Source organism: Rhinopithecus roxellana, chromosome 3, assembly GCF_007565055.1.
Source record: "Rhinopithecus roxellana isolate Shanxi Qingling chromosome 3, ASM756505v1, whole genome shotgun sequence".
Taxonomy (NCBI): domain Eukaryota; kingdom Metazoa; phylum Chordata; class Mammalia; order Primates; family Cercopithecidae; genus Rhinopithecus; species Rhinopithecus roxellana.
In genome coordinates this window covers 152,763,508-152,783,586 of record NC_044551.1, presented here as the reverse complement: position 1 = coordinate 152,783,586, position 20,079 = coordinate 152,763,508, and the positions used below count along the sequence as shown (strand labels likewise).

At 35.9% G+C, this 20,079-nt stretch overlaps 1 protein-coding gene across 5 annotated transcripts in view; it reads right to left on the bottom strand.

The window, feature by feature from the left end:
• SMAD5 (SMAD family member 5) overlaps positions 1-20,079 on the bottom strand; it is a 49,689-nt gene that overhangs the window by 17,308 nt on the left and 12,302 nt on the right. For 4 of the 5 annotated variants that reach the window (XM_010359899.2, XM_030927518.1, XM_030927519.1 and 1 more), the window contains 3 exons: positions 11,016-11,587; positions 4,061-4,312; positions 1,821-1,940 (listed from right to left, as the gene is read on the bottom strand). In XM_010359899.2, the coding sequence (XP_010358201.1) occupies positions 1,821-1,940; positions 4,061-4,312; positions 11,016-11,418 (775 nt within the window). In that variant the 5' untranslated portion in view covers positions 11,419-11,587. Of the gene's footprint in view, positions 1-1,820; positions 1,941-4,060; positions 4,313-11,015; positions 11,588-12,428; positions 12,513-17,677; positions 17,753-20,079 lie in introns of all 5 variants that reach the window. The other variant, XM_010359902.2, reaches the window with a different exon arrangement.

Sequence of the window (20,079 nt, the reverse complement as noted above, 5' to 3'; positions counted from 1 at the left end):
GCACTTGAGCCCTGGAGTTTGAGGTTGCAGTGAGCTATGATCACGCCACTGCACTCCAGTCTGGACATGACAGAGCAAGACTCTGCCTCTAAAATAAATAAATAATTTAAAAATTAAAAACAAAACAAAACAACAAAAACTAGGGGGAAAAACCTTTATAGGAAAGCTTTAGTAATCAAGACTATGAGGTCTAGATACGTAAGTAAACAGAGTCCTGAAATAAACCCTGGCATTTACAGTCAATTGATTTCTGACAAAGATGTTAATTCAACAAAGAAATGATACTCTTTTCAACAAATGGTAAAGCCAACTAGATTTCTATATGCAAAAACTTAATGTAGACATTTACCATATACCACACACAAACTTAACTCAAAAGGAACCACTGACCTAATGTAAGAGCTAAAACTATAGAACTTCTAAAATAAAACATAAAATAATATTTTCATGACCTTGGGATAAACAAAAATTTCTTGAATCCAACACCAAAAGCATAATCTAGAAATGAAAAAACTGACAAAATGGATTTCATCAAAATTTAAAGCTATTACACCTCAAAAAGACATCATTAAGAAAATGAAAAGAAATCCACAGACTGAGAGAAAATATTTGCAAATCATATATCTGATAAAGGATTCATATCCAGAATATATAAAAAATTCTTACAACTCAATAGACACATCAAAGAAGATACATAAATGGCCAACAAGTACATTTAAAAAATGCTCATCATTATTCATTAAAGAAATGCAAATTAAAACCACAATAAGCACTTGACACCCACTAGAATGGCTATAATTAAAAAGTCAGACAATAACAGGTGTTAGGAGGATGTAGAGAAAATAGAACCCTCATACTTTGCTGGTGAGAATATAAAATGGCACTGCCACTTCAGAGAAGTTTTATACTTTTCTTAAGTAGTTAAACTTACAATGTTATTCAGCAATTGCACTCCTAGATATCTATCCAAAGAAATAAAACAACGCCCACAAAAAGACTTACATGCGATTTTGTTTTTTTTTTTTTTGAGATAGAGCCTCGCTCTGTTGCTCAGACTGGAGTGCAGTGGCATTATCTCAGCTCACTGCAACCTCAGTCTCCTGGGTTCAAGTGATCCTCCTGTCTCAGCCTCCCGAATAGCTGGGATTACAGGCATCTGCCACCAAGCCCAGCTAATTTTTTATCTTTATTGTATTTTTAGTAGAGACAGGGTTTCACCATATTGGCCAGGCTGGTTTTGAACTCTGGACCTCAAGTGATCCACCCGCCTCGGCCTCCCAAAGTGCTAGGATTACAGGTGTGAGCCACTGTGCCCGGCCGCAAATGTTTATAATAATCAAAATATGGAAACAATTCAAATGCCCACTGACTGGTGAATAAATGGGATATATTCAAATAAAGGAGTACAGTTCATCAATAAAAAGGAACAAACTATTGATACATGCTACAACATGGATGAACCTTGAAAACACGCTAAGTGAAAGAAGACTACATTATTATGTGATTCCAATTATATAAAATGTTCAGAAAAGATAAAATCTACAGGTACAGAAAACAGATTAGAGGGTATGTGGAGCTGAGGATAGGAGGATAGACTGCAAATACACAGAGAAACCTTTTTAAAGAGTTATGGAAATGTTCTAAACCTAGACTGTGGTGCAAAGCTTTGTGTATTTACCAAAATCTTTGAATCATACACTTAAAACAGAAAAATTTTATAGCACATAAATTATACCTCAATAAAGCTGTTTTTAAAAAAGTAGCCAATAAGTTAAAAACAACTACTACCACAAAATAAATGAAGTGAGTACTTCTCTTACCTCTGCTGGATATACTGGGCATAATCTGAGGAATCATATTATTGCTTGTATCCATAGGCTGGGAATTATCTTGACCCATCTGATCATCAGGTGGCATATAGGCAGGAGGAGGTGTATCAGCTAAGAGGAAAAAAATAATAGTTAAAATCATTCTGCTTAAGATTACCAGCAAGCTTCATTACTGAACATCACACACACAAAAATGTTGGATACTATCCTAGAGCAAGGGAAAAGGAGAACAGACAGCACACCTAATAGCAATTGAAAACCTACTACAAGTCCACATTTATTTAGCCCAGATCCCTGGTAATCCAGGATACAATGATCAGTCCAAAAATTCACTAAAACAAAACTCAAGGTCGAGAATTTTGCCTTTATTTTTATGTGTTCAGAGAAACTGCAGCTATTACAAATCAATCTGAAGGACAGATAATCCTCATTTGGGTATATATATATACTATAGAGACACCTTTAAATTATTAAGATCAGCACATACTGTATACTGTCATTTAAAACTGGAAAGTAAGACTATGTCCTTTCAAAATTTGCCATCAATACTAACAGCAATTGTCTAATGCTTGTGAAACATCCAAACATGGCTGTTGCATCCTATTAAATGGTTAGGTAATTCACTTAGGAAACTAAATGTTAACCAGAAAATCTTTTGAGTTTCAACACTCATAGTTGAAAATGTTTGCAAAAGCTACAGCTATACTTTTTTGTCTCAGTAACTATAAATAAGAACCGAATTTGTCTTTTATCCCAATGTTTTGTACAGGATGTATTTTGACACAGAACTACAATCAGCACTGAATCTAAGATAAACTATGAAAATTTGTTTTTGAGTAAATTCCTAATAGCAAGTTAAAGAGCTGGCACTTAACTTCTCTTCAAAAGAAAAAACTGTATTACCAACTGATATTTTGATGCAGTAGAGAAATCACAAAGGATATACCGTAGGTCCTCGAATAATGTTTTGTTCAATATTGTTTTGTTCAGCTGCATTTTGTTATGACATTGATGAGAAAAAAAATCCATTCCCAGCCAGGGACACTGTCTGTGTGAGTCTGAACATTCTCCCTATGTTTGCTTTGAGTTTTCTCTGGTTACCCTAGTTTCCTCTCACATCCCAAAGACATGCACATTAGATGAACTGGCATGCATGTCTAAACAGTCCCAGTGTGAGTGCAGGGGTGTGTGAGTGCACTCTGTGATTTAATCATGTCCCTTTCAGGACTGGTTTCCACCTTGTGCTCTGAGTTGCTGGAATGCGCTCTGGCTACCTATGACCGTGAATTAGAATAATTAAGTAAATAACTGTCTTAGTTGTTTTTATTGATCTTTCTTAAATATATGCACAGCTCACATTTATTTCAATGTTTAATATTAGAAGAATTTTGGGTCTTTATTTATAAATTTAGTGATATTTTTGTGACCAGAAATATACCACAAGAACTTAACGCTTGTTTATATCAACTAGCCTATGATAAAACTGGCTTTGTAATACGCTGTTTCAGTTAAAGTCATAGTTTCCAAGAAGTTATTAATGACATTAAGTGAGGACTTACTGTACTTACATATGCAGCTATTACAAATCAGCAGTAGGTGTTCAAATATTTGACAGTGACATAATGATATGTCCATATATGACATGCCATTAACAAAATTTAGTAACTTCACAAAATCTACTTATCTTTCTCCAGTGAAATCAGTTCATCAGTTATCTAACTAAAGATAACCAGGATTCATTTTAAACTTCTAAAGTCTTAAATAATTTGAAAAGCCACACAGTAAAGTTGAAAGAACATAGACTTTAGAGTTAGACAAACCTGGGTCTGAACCTCTAGTTCTTAGCTCTACCCTAGGTAAGGTACTTTAAAGTTTAAAATTTACTTTAGAATTTCTTTTTCCATCTGTAAAACAGGAATATCTATCTCACATAGTCATTCTGAATATTAAATTTAATATATAAAAGACAATAAATGGTACTGAGTGTCATAAAATATAAGAAAATATTTAAGTCAAATAGGGGTACTTCCATTTTTTAAACATATGGTACTTGCCAAAATAAAATCTAAACTCTTCTGGAAATCAAACAATTACCTAAAAAATAAAGAGTCAGAAACAGCTATACCTTGGCATGTAACAGTTCACCCAGAGGGCCCACAGTAGGAATAACTGTGATTGTCAGGATTTTTTTTTTTTTTTTTTTTTTTGGTATCAATAAAATAAAGTCTTACCTGGGAGCTGAAATGGACTTCCTGGTCCAGAACTTGCTGGGGAGTTGGGGTATGTGCTGCTAGCAGGAGAAGGGGGATAAGGGCTGTTTGGAGATAAGGGAAAAGGAGTGTTGTTGGGCTGGTGGAAAGAATCTGGAAACGTGGCATTTTGTGGCATGTGTGGTTCATTGTGGCTCAGGTTCCTAAACTGAACCAGAAGGCTGTGTTGTGGATTGAATTCGTTATGACGAGGCACTAATACTGGAGGTAAGACTGAAAAACAAAAATCAAAAGTCATTTGTCAGGAATGACTAAACATATGCCCCATCCACACTAAGGGGTTGGTACAAAGGATTCATGTAAAGCTAAAACTGTAAACCTATTAAAACAATTTAATTTTAGAAAGGGTTGTTTCATAGAGCCCTGAATCTCTATTTAGATAATAACCGAATCCAAAACTCTGTAAGCATTTAGCCTGCATAAGGTACCCTGGAAGACAGAAAATCCAGAAAAAGATACCATACTCCTGTCCTATGAGATAAAGGATATTAAAAAACAACCATAAAACAGAGAATTTAGCACAACGGGAGTTAAACAGAGGTGATGTTCCCAGCTAGCAGAGAATCAAACAAAATACTGTAAGAAAAAAACATACCTGACTGAACCTTAAAGATACAGGAGGATTTCACAGGGGAGTGCTGGGGCTGGGAAGAGGTAGAAGAGGAAGGTGGCAGAGGAGATGAGAAAATCAGCTGGCCTACGTACTGAACAAGGAGTTAAGACTACAGAGTGAAGTTGGAACCTGTTATGTGAATGCCCTAAAAACGTCCACATCTCCAATTATGAACACCTTGATCTTTCTTAGTTTGAAAGATCTCATGTTTTACGTTGCTCAGCATGGTTTTCCATACTGAAAATGGTAATATGCTCTAGGTAAAAGCCTTCCAATCAAAAGCAGTCTTCTAAATATGACCACAATGAAAATATACACAACAAAGCCTAAACATTTTTAACAGATACATTTTTAAGAGATAAACTTTATTCAAATATTCACCTTCTTTAAAGACGCAAGTGACCAATCACATTCAAATATCTGATTACCTTTCCCTACAGGAAACTGAAACAAACCTGATTCTTCAAACATTTACAATTCATCTCATTAACAACTGTCCTGTATCTGTCAATGTAATTTCACTTAGAAAAATCTCAACTTGATTCCGTTATCATTCAGCATCAACAAAATGAGTTTGTTTTTAAGCTACCTAAGTCATACTTCACCTCCCTGAAGTAGGGATGTACCCAACGATTCAGTGTTTCTGTTAAGTCAGTATTTGTGCTATTTTTGTCTATTGTTTCATTTCATTCTACCACATTAGTATACTAAATATGTGGTTAACATCTGACTACAATTGTTTTGTTGTACTGTGTGTTAACAACTGCTATTCCCCTTACAGAACAATGAGGCAGCTGCCATTGGAGAGGAGGGCATTAGGCAGCAAGAATTTCTACATATAGCAGGCTAGCAATCTGAGAGACTTAGTGAGATAACTACTCAGGAATTCAGTTCAATATGAATTTCTTTGCTTTTTTTTTTTTTTTTTTTTTAGAAGCATGCTAAAATTACTGGTTTCTCTTTTATTTGTACATTATCTATGCACATGATTTTAAAAAATTATTTTATATTCATCCAAAATAATGTTAATATGTGGACAGTTTAAAAAAAGAATGCTATTAGAGATTACAACAAAAACTGCAATTCCTAGCCCCCTCCCATATACTGTTTCTATAGAAAACAAATTTAAACTCTTAGCCATCTCTTAAAACATTTACTTTGTGTACTGCTAAATAACATGCTTATATTGCTACTATTAGTCAAGATATTATTTGCAGACTTGCTCTTAGGGCAAATGAGGCAGCTTTCTTATGTTATTCTATCCCACTCCCATCTCCAAAATAGAGTTAAATATAACATTTTGCTTAAATCAATAGCCAGTATTCATATACATGTAATCCATTGCTGAACCAAATGTACTATGAGTCTACTTTTTCTTGAATAGTGTTTTCACTACAGTTAACCATTGCCTTGTTTCTTCAGTTAAGTACATTCCACTAATATTTCCAGAATTCCAACAAATCTGTTAAATGCCTATCATTACTATTTCTTGGATATAACAAATCATCAAATAATGTTTTCACTCCATGTTTTCCCTTGGTTCTTCCATCTTTTTTTTTTTTTTTTTTTTTTTTTGAGACGGAGTCTCGCTCTGTTGCCCAGGCTGGAGTGCATTGGCAGGATCTCAGCTCACTGCAAGCTCCGCCTCCCAGGTTCACGTCATTCTCCTGCCTCAGCCTCCCGAGTAGCTGGGACTACAGGCGCCTGCCAACATGCCCGGCTAATTTTTTGTATTTTTAGTAGAGATGGGGTTTCACCATATTAGCCAGGATGGTCTCGATCTCCTGACCTAGTGATCCGCCCATCTTGGCCTCCCAAAGTGCTGGGATTACAGGCGTGAGCCACTGCACCAGACCGGGATCTTCCATCTTTTTGTTCCAACCTACGTTGGTTACTGCTCAAGTCTCCTACAAGTCTGAAATCCTTGGACTTCCCTTCTCTGCTGCTGGATCACATTTCCTGGACTTCATCCTCTATTAGTGTCCCAAGAGAAAGTAAAAAGTTAAATTTTCTTGACTTCCTGCATGTATAAAAATCTTATTTTTTTTGCTTGTCTGCAGGCAGATAATATTTCCTTCTGAATTTTGAGGGCACTACTTTACTTTCTTCTAAATCCAGAACTGCATTGAGAAATCCAATATTCTGATTTCTAGTCCTTTATATGTTTCCTGTCTTTTCTTTCTGGAAGTTTACAGAATTTTTTTTTTTTAATCTATGATACACTAAAATTTCATGTGGGGCTTCTTTTATCCTTTGTTCCGATTATTTGGTCACTGAGCCCTTTCAATTTTCAGTTTGGGGAATTGTTTGATATTATTTCTCGGAAAATTTTCTCTCTGCCATCTTCCTCAATGCTCTATTTCCAGAATATATTATTCTACTAGAATTGATATTTCATTTGAAACTGATTCTGGGCCACTTAATGTTTTAACAAGTACTTTCTAATGTACCAACTCATCTAATCTTCATAACAACCAATTATGTAGGTAGTATTATTCCCATTTTACAATGACTAAACTAAATCTCAGAAAGGTTAAGGCCTGAGGTAGTATTTGGTAAAACCAGGATTCAAATCCAGAAAGCCTGGCTCCAGAACCCACAGTCCTAATCACTAGACAATACTGTCTATTAGATCAGGGGTCCCTAAACACCCCCCTAGTTCATGACCTCTTACGAACCAGGCCATACAGCAGGAGGTGATGGTGAGTGAGAGTGAGCGAAGCTTCATCTGTATTTCCAGCCATTCCCCATTGCTCTCATTACCACCTGAACTCCACCTCCTGTCAGATCAGTGGCAGCATGATATTCTCATAGGAAAGCAAATCCTATCGCCAGCTGCACATGTGAGGGATCTAGGTTGTGCGTTCCTTATGAGAATCTCAAGCCTGATGATCTGTCACTGTCTCCCATCACCTCTGGATGAGACAACCTAGCTGCAGGTAAACAAGCTCAGGACTTCCGCTAATTTGACATTATGGTGAACTGTATAATTATTTCATTACATATTACAATGTAATAATAATAGAAATAAAGTGCACAATAAATATAATGTGCTTGAATCATCCCAAAACCATCCCCCAACCTGTTCAATGAAAAGACTGTCTTCCAAGAAACTGGACCCTGGCGCCAAAAAGCTTAGGGAGCACTGTATTCAACTAAACACCTAGGGCCGCCTAGGTTGGCCCTCTATTTTTCTTACGTTCATTATCTCTTTCCAACTATCCTCCATCTTTTTATCTTTTTGCAAAACTTACTCCACTATATTATAACTGTGTGAGTGTGCCTAAGTTACTTCCCTTTTAAGTCTTCATTTCCTTATCTATAAACCTGTAAGTAAACTGAAAGGGGTGTAAAATGTCAGTACCCTTTTCTAACCCCATGAAGGAATCACTATTCCATCAGTGCTCAATAAACATTAATTGCTATCACTGTTACTACTACCACTACCACCACCTTCTACTACTTTATTAATAATGGTAATATGAAGTGATCCATTCTGCGTCATAGCTGCTTAATCATGGGGGGTCAGCAAGCTAATCCAGCTGGGTAATCTGTCCCTTCCCCCAAGATGTTTGGACTCAGAGCAAAACATGAGGTCTCTATAGTCTCTTTCCAATAGTTGAACTACTAAGACATGAAATTTTCAGTCATTTAAAAGCATCAGAGCTATGCCCCAGTCTTTTCTATAGAATGCATCATAGCTGAGAAAAATGTATACAAAAAATAAGACACTTCCATTGGCTGGTTGATTATTAGTCACACTTTGGCTATAGGGGAATACATAAAATTCCTAGACTTACTCCCAGCAAACAGCAAGCTTGGGAGTTTCTCAGCCTATACTTCTCTATTAAATCCTCATATCTTCCTTTCTTCATCAATTCCTTCAGGTATCAGCTCTCCTTGGACTCAGTAAGAAGTTGAGAATCACATCATACCAACTGTCTAAAGTCACTCTAAAGCTCTTAAGTTGAACTTTCCCAGATAGCATAATCACTGCTATCTGCGATCCTTTCTACTAGTCTCCACATCCAATGTTATTTTCAGTCTTTTTACCACACTGGGTTTATATTACCTCCATGTGAAACCCAGATAGACTCTAAGGTGACCACCATGATTCCACCTCCAGGTATTCAAACCATTGGGTAATTCTCCCTGCTTGAGTATGAGTATGACCTATCACTTCCTTCTAACCAACAGAATACAGCAAAGGTGACAGGGTGTGTATGATTACATTCCATAAGAATATAATGCCCTTTTTGCCAGAAGACCCTCTCTTTCTTACTGGCTTTGAAGAAGCTGTCATGAATGTGAACTAGCTATAAAGAAGGCTATGTGAAAGCAACTGAATCTGTCAATAATAACATGGGCTTGGAAGCAGATCCTTCCCTAACTGAGCTTCTGATAAGACCTCGGCCCTAACCAACACCTTGATTACAGTGCCTTGCAAAGGACCCAACTAAGTGTGATTGGACTCCTCACCCAAAGAAACTGTGAGGTAATAAACATGCATTGTGCTAAGCCACTAAGTTTGTGGCAATTTGTCATGCAGCAATAGATGACTAACGCACTCAGCTAGTAGCTCAGCTTATACCATTCATTACAAAAAAATATTTACTGAGCATCACCTACCAAGTGCCAGATAACAATATACTATTCTAAGCACTAAGGATAGAGTAATGAATGAAATAGAGGAAGACTCTGCTCATGTCAGTCAATAAACAAAATAAATATCTAATACAGAGTCAATTAGTGATGGGGATATTTGAGCAAGGACTGAATGGAATGAGAAAATGTGCCATGGAAAGATTCTGGGGGAGAATAAGTAAACAGCAAGAGTTAAAGCCCGGAAACAGGAGTATGGCAAGTCCAACGAACACAGAACTCTGAGGATAGGTCATACAGAGTCTTATAGAAATCTCTTAAGTGTGACAGCCTTGAAAGTGTTTTCAGTAGGAACTGACATGATTTAGTATGTTTTTAAAAAATCATTCTGGCTGTCGCATAGAAAACACAATGGGTTAAGGGGAAGAATAGACACAGAAAGACCAATTAGGACACTACTTAAGGTAAGTGATGATGATGATGTACTGTACTAAAGTAGTGGCGTCAGAAATGATGAGAGGTGACACTATCAAGATATATTTTGAAGGTGCAGCAAACAGCATTTGCTCATATTTTAAATATATGACTTAAGTAAGAAAAATAAAAGATGAACTTGTGGTTTACGGCATTAGCAATTACATGAATGCTGTTGCCATTCACTTCAACAGGGAAAACCAGAGGAAAAAACTGAAGTTTCGCTTAGACATATTACATTTGGTATGTTTAATAAATATTCAAGTGGAAGTATCAAGTAGGCTACTGGATACACCAGTCTAAAACTCAAGGGAGAAGTTGACTTGACTTCAAAATGTGAGCATCAGCTTATAGACAATCTTAAGACATGTGACAGCATGAAAGCACATAAAGAAAGAATACAAATGGAGAAAGGGTCCACGGACTGACTCCTGTGAAAACAGCAGAATACGCCCGCAAAGAGGGACAAGAACAGTCAGTGAGGTAGGAAGACCAGGGTAGCATACTGTCTTAGGGGCCAAACAGAGAAAAAGTTTTGAGTAGGATGGAAGGAGATCAACTGTATCAAATGCAGTTGAACGGACAGTAAGGTAAGACTGAAAAATTATCCCTTGACCTATAAAAAGGCAGTCACTAGTGATCTTAACAAGTTAAATGGTAGGAAAGAAAGTCTAACTAGAGAGGTCACAAGAAAAAAACGAAACATAAAGATAATATAAACGGAGAATCCTCTAAAAGGACCAGTGGAAATAGTACAGTGATTGGGGTTGGGTTATGTGAATGAGGTGAAAAGCAGAATTTTTTTTAAGTTTTATTTTAGGATGGGTAGTATCATGGCATGCCTGTATGCTATCAGAAATACTGTGGTAGAAAGGGAAAATAATGCTGGAGAGAAGGATGATAACTGTAGAAACAAAGTTCTTTATTCGACAAAAAGGAATGGGATATAGTACACACTTGGAGCTTAGGCTTTAAATAAAACTGAGACAGGTCATCCACAGGAAAAGGCAGAGTAGATATAGGGGTGCTTACAGTGAATAATGAATTGCATCACCTGCATATAAACAGCTAAACTCAAAATCCAATAGTCCTTCCAAGATTAGAATATTTAAGATGGAAACACAAAGCTAATATGACATTTTCATTACTAAATCTAGTTACATGCATATCAGGAAGAGAGGTTTTTTGTTTTTGTTTTTCTAAATTCTTCTTAGGAGTAAGACCTACCTGGACTCTCCACTCTCTTATAGTGGTATGGGTTGATACAAACTTCTTTTTGTTTAGATCCAAAAGGAAATTCACAAATATCCAACGGCTTTAGCTCATGATGACTCTGCAAATCCGGCCAGCGCCAAACACGACAATATATAACATGGGGTAAGCCTTTTCTGTGAGAAACCTGCAGGCGTCCATCTAAAGATCTGGGAATAGTGACACATTTACTCGGCTGTCCTGGACTGCTCAAGGCTTTCTCCAGTTCCTCCATGGCACCCTTTTTCTTTTTTAGCTTCTTCACCAAAGCATCAACTGCCTTTTCTGCCCATTTCTCCTCCTCATCACCTTGTTTCCAGCCCAACAATCGCTTTACTGCTGGACTAGTAAAAGAAAACAAGCTGGCCATTGACGTCATTTGATACAAATCTTCAGAGACCTTCCTGTAACTCAAAGTCACTGGCTACTGAAAGAACAGATCACAGGTGAAACGTCATACACAGGTCCTAAGCAGAAGTTCCAATTAAAAAGGGAGGAGTGACATTTATCTTCACAAATGCCATATGCTTCTTTCATTGGGTCGAGTCCTGAAAGAAAAAGGGGGAAAGGATCCTAGTTCAAAGCAATTCAATTTATATACATTTAAATTAATATAATTGAAAGGTATATTATTATTAAATAAGAACAGAAAAGCATTACAAAGTAAACAAAAAATTGATAAATTTTCTTCAAAAGTTCTGCGACCACTCAATTCCTTCTCCATAATATGAACAAGTAAGACACTGGCAATGTCAAATGATAACCAAAAGCAAAACCAGGTTGCTCTACCTCCTATGTATTATCCAAAAATAGCTTCTGGACTCCCTTTGATCAGGTCACTAAACCCTAAAACACTCTTCTAAAATTTGATTCGGAAGTAATTTTATTCACTGAAATCCATGTTACATGCTACGTCAGTTTTGAACATGATTATGTCCTGATCTGAATAGAAGTCTTAAAAGAAATCCAGCTCTTCTCTAACGTCATTATTCTCTTTAAAAAATGTTTCCCAGACTGAGAAGGTTTGGACAAAAACCATGATACTACTGAAGTCACATAATTAGATGCAGATTGTATTCATGGTTGTATAAGATGTACCAAACCCTGAAATAAATCATTATAACTGCTAGTAAAATGGCAAGTATCTATTTTTAAAACTAAGTATGTTGAATAAATTTAAAGAGAATAAATTCATTTTAAAAGGGTCAGTTTCTAATTTTATAATTCCTATTGGCTTATTTTAAGTGATATTTTAAGCATATTGGTTAATGAGCCTGCTCCAGGTAAACCACTGTTCTGCACCATTAAGAAGTTCCTGATGATGATAGGAGGAAGTGACAGGCACTCCACTGATAAAAGCTGGTAAAAACCAGGCTCAGTGACGCACACCTATAATCCCAGTTACTCGGGAGAATCACTTGAGCCCAGGAATTCTATCACGTCCAGTCTGAGCAATATAGTGAGACCCTATCTCTAAATAAAGAATAAAAAGAATGTGTAAGATCTCCTGCGGATCACTACACAGCCAACCACAGACAATAAATACCTAATGAAGTAACAAGAATAATGTTTGGAAAAACAGTGTAACAAAAGATGCTTCCTGTCTTGTGCCTAAAATTGCCAAATGCTATAGATCTGTCTTTGAAAAATTCTAGCAACAATATTATTCTGGACTGGGTTGTGTCTTCCCAGCAAAGTATATATGTGCTCAGTTAAAGCCCAGACAATAACATAAAGTAAATAAAGATAAACACACAGAGTAAATTAAAACTGACATACACTCAACAAATAATTATTGATTCTTTGTTACGTCCCATGTGTTGTGAATAGCCATGATGGGGCTTTTTAAAAAGTTATGCCAAATAGGGTTTAATCTCAACAGTCAATAAATTGATTCATTCAAAATATACTTACTGAGAGCCTGCTAAAGTACCAGATACAGTTCTGGATGCTGATCAACTACTGGCAGCTATCCAGTCTGCTATGCTGGAACCATGGTGGGGAAGGGTACAGGGAAGTAAAGATATCCTCCTTATGTATGGATATGCCTTGTGCCTTGTCTTGCCCAGCCCTATATAGGATGATTTTTGCTAGGCAAACAAAACTGGCCACATTAAACTAGAGTACACAGTGTTATGTACTAAACGACCTATAAGAAGAGCTGACCTCAGCTGCCTCTACATCAAGGATGTATGGTAAAATCCATGTGGGTAAGGAAGTAAAACCATGGTTTGGTTGTCTGAGATGAGATGGGAAATGTCAAAGGCAAAGGCACACAAACAAACAAACAAACAAACAAAAAAAAAAAAATATATATATATATATATATATGTATATATAGGCAGACACGAACAGAGCATTTCCTAGGCTAGATAAGAGACAGGCCTGGCTGACTGATACCTTATTCATGAACACTAGAATACAATGGGGGGCTAGATAGGGTGGTGTACATATGTGTGACAGAGTATGTGTATGAGCAACAGAGAAACAGTTAAGGAAGAGGGAGGAAAAAAAGAAAGGAGCTTCAAGACCAGAATTCAGAATACAGTATCATACATGATCAGGCCCTTGGCTTCTCCTTACTCATTTCTTAACCATTATCCTACCTAATTGCATTTAACCACACTTGACTTCTTTCCATTTCTCAAGTATTCTAAGGTTATTTCTACCTGAGGCCTTCGCATCTGATGTTCCCTCCCCTGAAATTCTCTTCTCCTGTAACTTAACGCAGTATACTCACTCAAATTAATTCAGTTGTTCAAAGGTCACCTCCTGAAAGAGGAATTCCCTGACCACTTGATTGAAAATAGCATGACAGCCCATTCTCACAACATTCGCTACCCCCTGACCCTGTTCGTTTTTTATAGCATTTACCCTAATCTGATATTACATTATCAATTTTGTTTATTTACTTTTTGTTTTCCCCAATGAAATGTTAGTATGCAGGTAGTCTCATCTGCCCTCAAAACCACTGGATGCCCTCCCTGGACCTAGAATAGTGTCCGTTTATCAAATAAATGAGTAAAAAAAGCGACTTGTAAAAATATATATATACCTTTCTAAGGATGTCTATATCAAACTTAAAATAAAAAAATTGTTATTTATGGATATCTATGATATGAAAGAATAAAAATATGCCTGGAAATGAAACACACCAGACTCAGCCTCCCAAGTTGATGGCATTAAAGGCTTGAGCCACTGTGCCCACCAGATTCTGTTCTTTACTAGTATCACTTTTTCAAAGCCTATTAACTTTTCTGTAAAATAGAGATGATGGTTTCTAAGTCACAGAAATGTTGAAGTAATAAATAATGTCTATCTAACACAAGCTTTACAAATTCAACCGTACTATTCAAACATGAATTATAATCATTAGTATTCAGAAAGAAGAAGAACCAAGACTTAAGAGACTGGCTAGATCTAATCCTAATCTAACCTTGCCCACTACTCTTCCACTATACACACCTTCTGATCCAATCCAAATCCCTGCCCTTCTGCCCATCTGTGTCTTCCAAGAGAAATCTTAGTCATTCTTAATGATGGGCTCCAATCTATCCCCCTTTTGTGAAGACTTCCTTTACCACCCCTTGCTGAAGAGGCTATAGTTATTGAATATTTATAATAAAAACTAATTAATAAGACACAAATAATACCCTAACTTCCCAAATACAGTACAAAATCCTCCTAAGAAGTAGTCTTCAGCATCTGGACCATTCCATGTGCCATAACACACACTATGATACTTAATGAATGGTCACTGATTTTTCTACTAACTGTACCTTGAAATTAGAGATAACTTCAAATTTTAAACCCACGTTGACTAAGATAATGATAAAATGAGAATTCTACCCACAGAATTAAAAACACCATAAGGCAGCTTTATCAGTAGAGATGGTGGTAAACTCCACTGGGAAAAGGTCATGACTGGAGATACAAGTTTAGTCAGGTAAAGATGAGAAACAGATTTAAGATTTTGCACGAAGAGCTGAAACAAATATATATATATATATATATATATATATATGTTTTCAACAGTGAAAAGAACAGTAAGTAAACACCTAAATATTAGGAAGCATTCACTGTTAGGAAAGAGTTTCCTAATGAGTTACTGATAATGCATTATTAAAAAGATAGAACTAGATACAATGGTACTGCAAAAGATTAAACATATGGTAGAGTTTAAAGAGAATGTAAACAAAGAAAAGGCCAGTGAGTTTGGTGAATGGGTATGCCACTAAATTTCAAGAGATTAGTTTCAAAAAGAACAACAGGTGTCAGTTTTAAAAAGCTAGAACTCTTACTAGTAAAACTAGCACAGGGAGAGGAGCAAATCTCACACTCAACTCTTTAAATATGAAATGACTAAAAAATTTAGCACTTTTGATGAAATTATTTCTAAAAATGTTTTCTATACTTCCCAAATTGGTAAAGTGGTATGTGCAAGCTACCCAAGTACTCATTATCTACGTCTCAACTTACAAAGTCACAAAAGGAAAAAAAATTCATCATAAAAATTAACTAGTGAAGAGTCAAAATATCTGAACAGATCCTTCACAAAAGAGGACATTAAAATAGCCACTGGATGGGAAAATGGGCTCAGTATCATTAGTTATCACATGAATGCAAAAAGAAAACAAAAACTACCACAGTAAAATCTCACTCGGTACCTACCAGAATGGCTACACTTAAAAAAAAAAAAAAAAAAAAAAAAAAAAAAGATTAACTGTTCATGATAATACAGAACAACTGGAACTCTCATATGTTGATAGTAGGAATACACGTTAGTCCAGTCACTTTAGAAAACTGTTTGACAGTATCCACTAATGCTAAACATAGATCCCTATGACCCAGCAATTCCATTCCTAGGTATATATCCAACAGAAATGAGTGTTGTGTCTACCAAAAGACAAGTACATGTTCCTAACAACTTTATTTATAATAGCCCCAAACTGGAACCCAAATATTCATCAGCAGTAGAGCAGGTAAATACTGGTAATAAATTCATAAAATGGAATACTTCACAGCTACAGAAAGAACTAGTATATGTAAAACATGGAGAATTCTCATATATTCTGAGGGAAAGATTACACAACATTTAAAAACAGGCAAAACTACCCTATGCCATCAAGGCCAGAAGAGTACTAAAAGGGTCATGAGACAGCCTTCTAGGGAGCTAGAAATTTTCCTTATTTTGATCTGGGTGATGATGACATGCATATGTAGAAGATGACTTCTACAGATGACTTCTGCATATGTAGAAGATGAACTTCTACATATGCAGAAGTTCATTAAGCTATACTATACACTTAAAATTTGTGTGCTTTACTATATGATTATTTCAATTTTAAAAAATATTTTAGGCCGGGCGCGGTGGCTCAAGCCTGTAATCCCAGCACTTTGGGAGGCCAAGTCGGGCGGATCACGAGGTCAGGAGATCGAGACCATTCTGGATAACACGGTGAAACCCCGTCTCTACTAAAAATACAAAAACTAGCCGGGCGACGAGGCGGGCGCCTGTAGTCCCAGCTACTCGGGAGGCTGAGGCAGGAGAATGGCGTGAACCCGGGAGGCGGAGCTTGCAGTGAGCTGATATCAGGCCACTGCACTCCAGCCTGGGCGACACAGCGAGACTCCGCCTCAAAAAAATAAATAAATAAAAATAAAAATATTTTAAAAACATACTTGTGACTGATCACTTATAAAATCAATCCCTATTCACAAGTGTCTCCCTCACCATAATGGCTCATGAACCATGAGTGAGACTACAGATTTTGCAAAAATTCCAAGATTTCCAAAGTTTATAAAAATGATGGCAAACAATGTAGGATCTAGGATTTAATTTTACTCCACTTACAAGTTAGTCTGTTACTGTCTTCTGGATGTTGCCAAAGGACATGAGGCTCCTGGGTTAGAGACTCAGTTACTCAGGGGACAGCAAGCAGCATAAGTATCAACATATTTGAGGTTTTGTTTGTCCCCAAGACCCATGGGGATAAAGTGATGTCTTGTATAGTTTTGCCTGTTTGTAAATGTTGTACAGAAGGAATAACATGTAATCTTTCCTTCAGTATTATAAGATTCTCCATGTTTTCTATGTATTAGTTTGTGCTTTTTTGTAGTCTTGATGCATGAATGAGGAACACTGAGCTTGGAGAATCTACCACTTTTATAGTAATCAGTAAGCAAGACATTCTTTGTTGGGGGGTGGGTAAGAAAAGCTTGACTATCAAAGAATTAACAGAGGTCCTTGAAAAAATGTATATACATTTTTATATTTTTGCAAAAAAAAACAACTTAAAGCTAATGCCACAAATGTCAAATTAAAGACTGCCATATCATGATACCGAATTATTTTGTGGGAAAAATTGTTTATCCATTCACACTTGATCCATTATTTGTTCATTATAACAATTTGTGCATGTTTACAGTTACTATAAGCTAACGTTTTCCTAGAATTTTAGTTTCATTCTTCAAGATAAAATCAGACCTTTTACTCACCATTTAGTATAAAATGGTGGTCTACAATTTTCAGTGGTTTCATTTTAAATGAAATTCTCTATAGAAGGCATAAAATATGGGCTGCATTGTTACTGACTAAAGAAACAGAGGGGCATGAATGATCTTAAAAGGCTACTTACAGAGGCAGATGTCTGGACATTTTACTTTCTTAGAATATAGCAACAGGTACTTCAATAATTTCAACAGCTTCCTTTCTAAAACAAAATCAATTGCTTAAGCAAAGGAATCATAATATTCCTTTGATAATGGTAATAATAATAATAAACCACTAACATTTATTGAGCACTCACTATGCCAAGTACTGTTAAGGACTTTACATTTAGAAACCAAAAATCATTAAATTTCAAAACAGCCATATAAAGTAAATTCCATTATTCTCATTTTACAGATGAGAAAACAGGCAAACGGAAATTAAATGCAACTTGCTTAATTATACAGATAGCAAGAAACAGAGCTGAGAATTGAACCCTGGCAGTCCAGCTGCAAAATCTATATTCCTAACCACTGTACACACTGCCTCCTAAAAAGAAAGCCGCCTGCCAAGGAATTTTCTTCCCTTAAAGGTCTCTAATTGTTCTCCATATTCCCTTGACTTCTCCAAAACATTCAAATTGTTAAATATTATCATAAGATTGTACAGTTTAAGGGATCAAGAATAATCCAGCTTAATTTGCGCATTTTCAAACTTATTTTTATACCACTTAATGTATGTCATCAACCTATCAACTTTAACCCAACCTTTTCAGGTTTGTGCTAGGTCAATCAGCAGGAATGAAAGGTTTATCTATATGCTTACTACCACTGCATAAAAATATATATATTTTTTATGGTGGTCTTACTTCAAAGCCTTTCTAATTATCATTAGGACATTTTTAGCACACTTATCACTAGAACACAATGATCTCAGAAATGATGAGACAATGTATCACTTTTTAAAAAATGTTTTTCCTTAAAAAATATTTTTCCTAAGTATACTCACCAATAATCATACCATTAACATATGGTATGCTTATATTTGTTTCCTCTGCATATATATAGTCTTGCCCACAACTGCCCATAACAGGATATACCATGATACTACTTGGTATTCTGCATTTTCCATTTAACACCACAAGCATTTGCCCTTCCCTCACCCCAATATATAGATTTTTTTTAAATGCCTTTAATGGTGCTATCATATTTCACTCATCTATTTTCTTAATATTTAACACCTAGGTTTCTGAAGGAACTAAACCACCTATAGTAAAAGTAAAATTGCTAAACTGAGATTAAAACTTCTTTATAGTACCCATATAATGGATGCATTTTGTCCTATAGTCTTTTCTGCAGACTATACCATATTCAAAATAACACCTTGGTCCACAATTTGAAATAAAACAATCAGACAGCTTGGGTTACAGCAATAGATTTACTTTAGTATCCTCACATAAGTACTCAGTTATGAAAAAATTTCTCATTATGTATACAAAAAATAAAATACGTTCTGATTTGCATATATTAGCACATGCTACACAAGCCACAAGTGAAGCTGCAATACCTCTGAAAATTTTATGAGTCTCTTTCCTGAAAAGTTGATTTAATTTTTCATGCCCCCTTTGCCTTTCACTAAATAAAACAAATTTAGAAACACTGAGAACATCCATCTTCAATTTAAATCAGCTATGTGTCTAACACCCCATTTCTACATCATCTCTACACTTATTCCAATAATAGAGAAAAACCCCAAAAGACTGTATTTAGCAACTACAGTCTTTACACATTACAGATTACTGGACAGCTAAATTTTGGTCCTCTATACTCCTTTTCTAAATGCTTTCAGAGTCTACTGAGGCACAAATATACATAATAACCAGTGCTAAACTTAAGCTCCCTCTTATTATAGCCTTATTTATACAACACATATTTACTGAGTGCCTATAAAAGGCAAGGCACTAAGCTAGATAATAAACAGTTGAAATATAAATCAGATCCAGACTAACTCTAAATAGTTACAAATTAATAGAACAACTGAAATGTGCCCATATCTATCTACGATACACAGTGCAGAATGCAGTTGACCTAAAGATGTAAAGGCTGCTAAAAGGAAGTCAGCATATGACCTTCTGGGGAGAAGGATGAAGGGAGACAATTTTATCTTAAGCATAAAAACTTCTATGTCTTTCACAAAGTAATATTTTATTTACCAGGATAAGGAGCTATAGCACCTGATTTGAAGCCTAATAAACTTGGGTTCAAATTCTGGATCTAGCACTTACACCCAAAATATCCATTTCTTCCTATTTTGTATCATGAATACCACAGCCCTAAAAGGTTCCGAGAATTAAGTGAGAAACACTTAACTCAGTACACAGTGCATACTCAATAAAGGGCAACTGTAGTTATTATTGTTGTAATAATCATGAACATTGTCACTATCAGGCTGAGGACTTTAAATAAATGATTGGACTCCTTTATTTCAACAAACATACAGTCATGTACTTTAAGAGTCTGCATTATTTTATGAACCCTGAAGGAAGAAAAA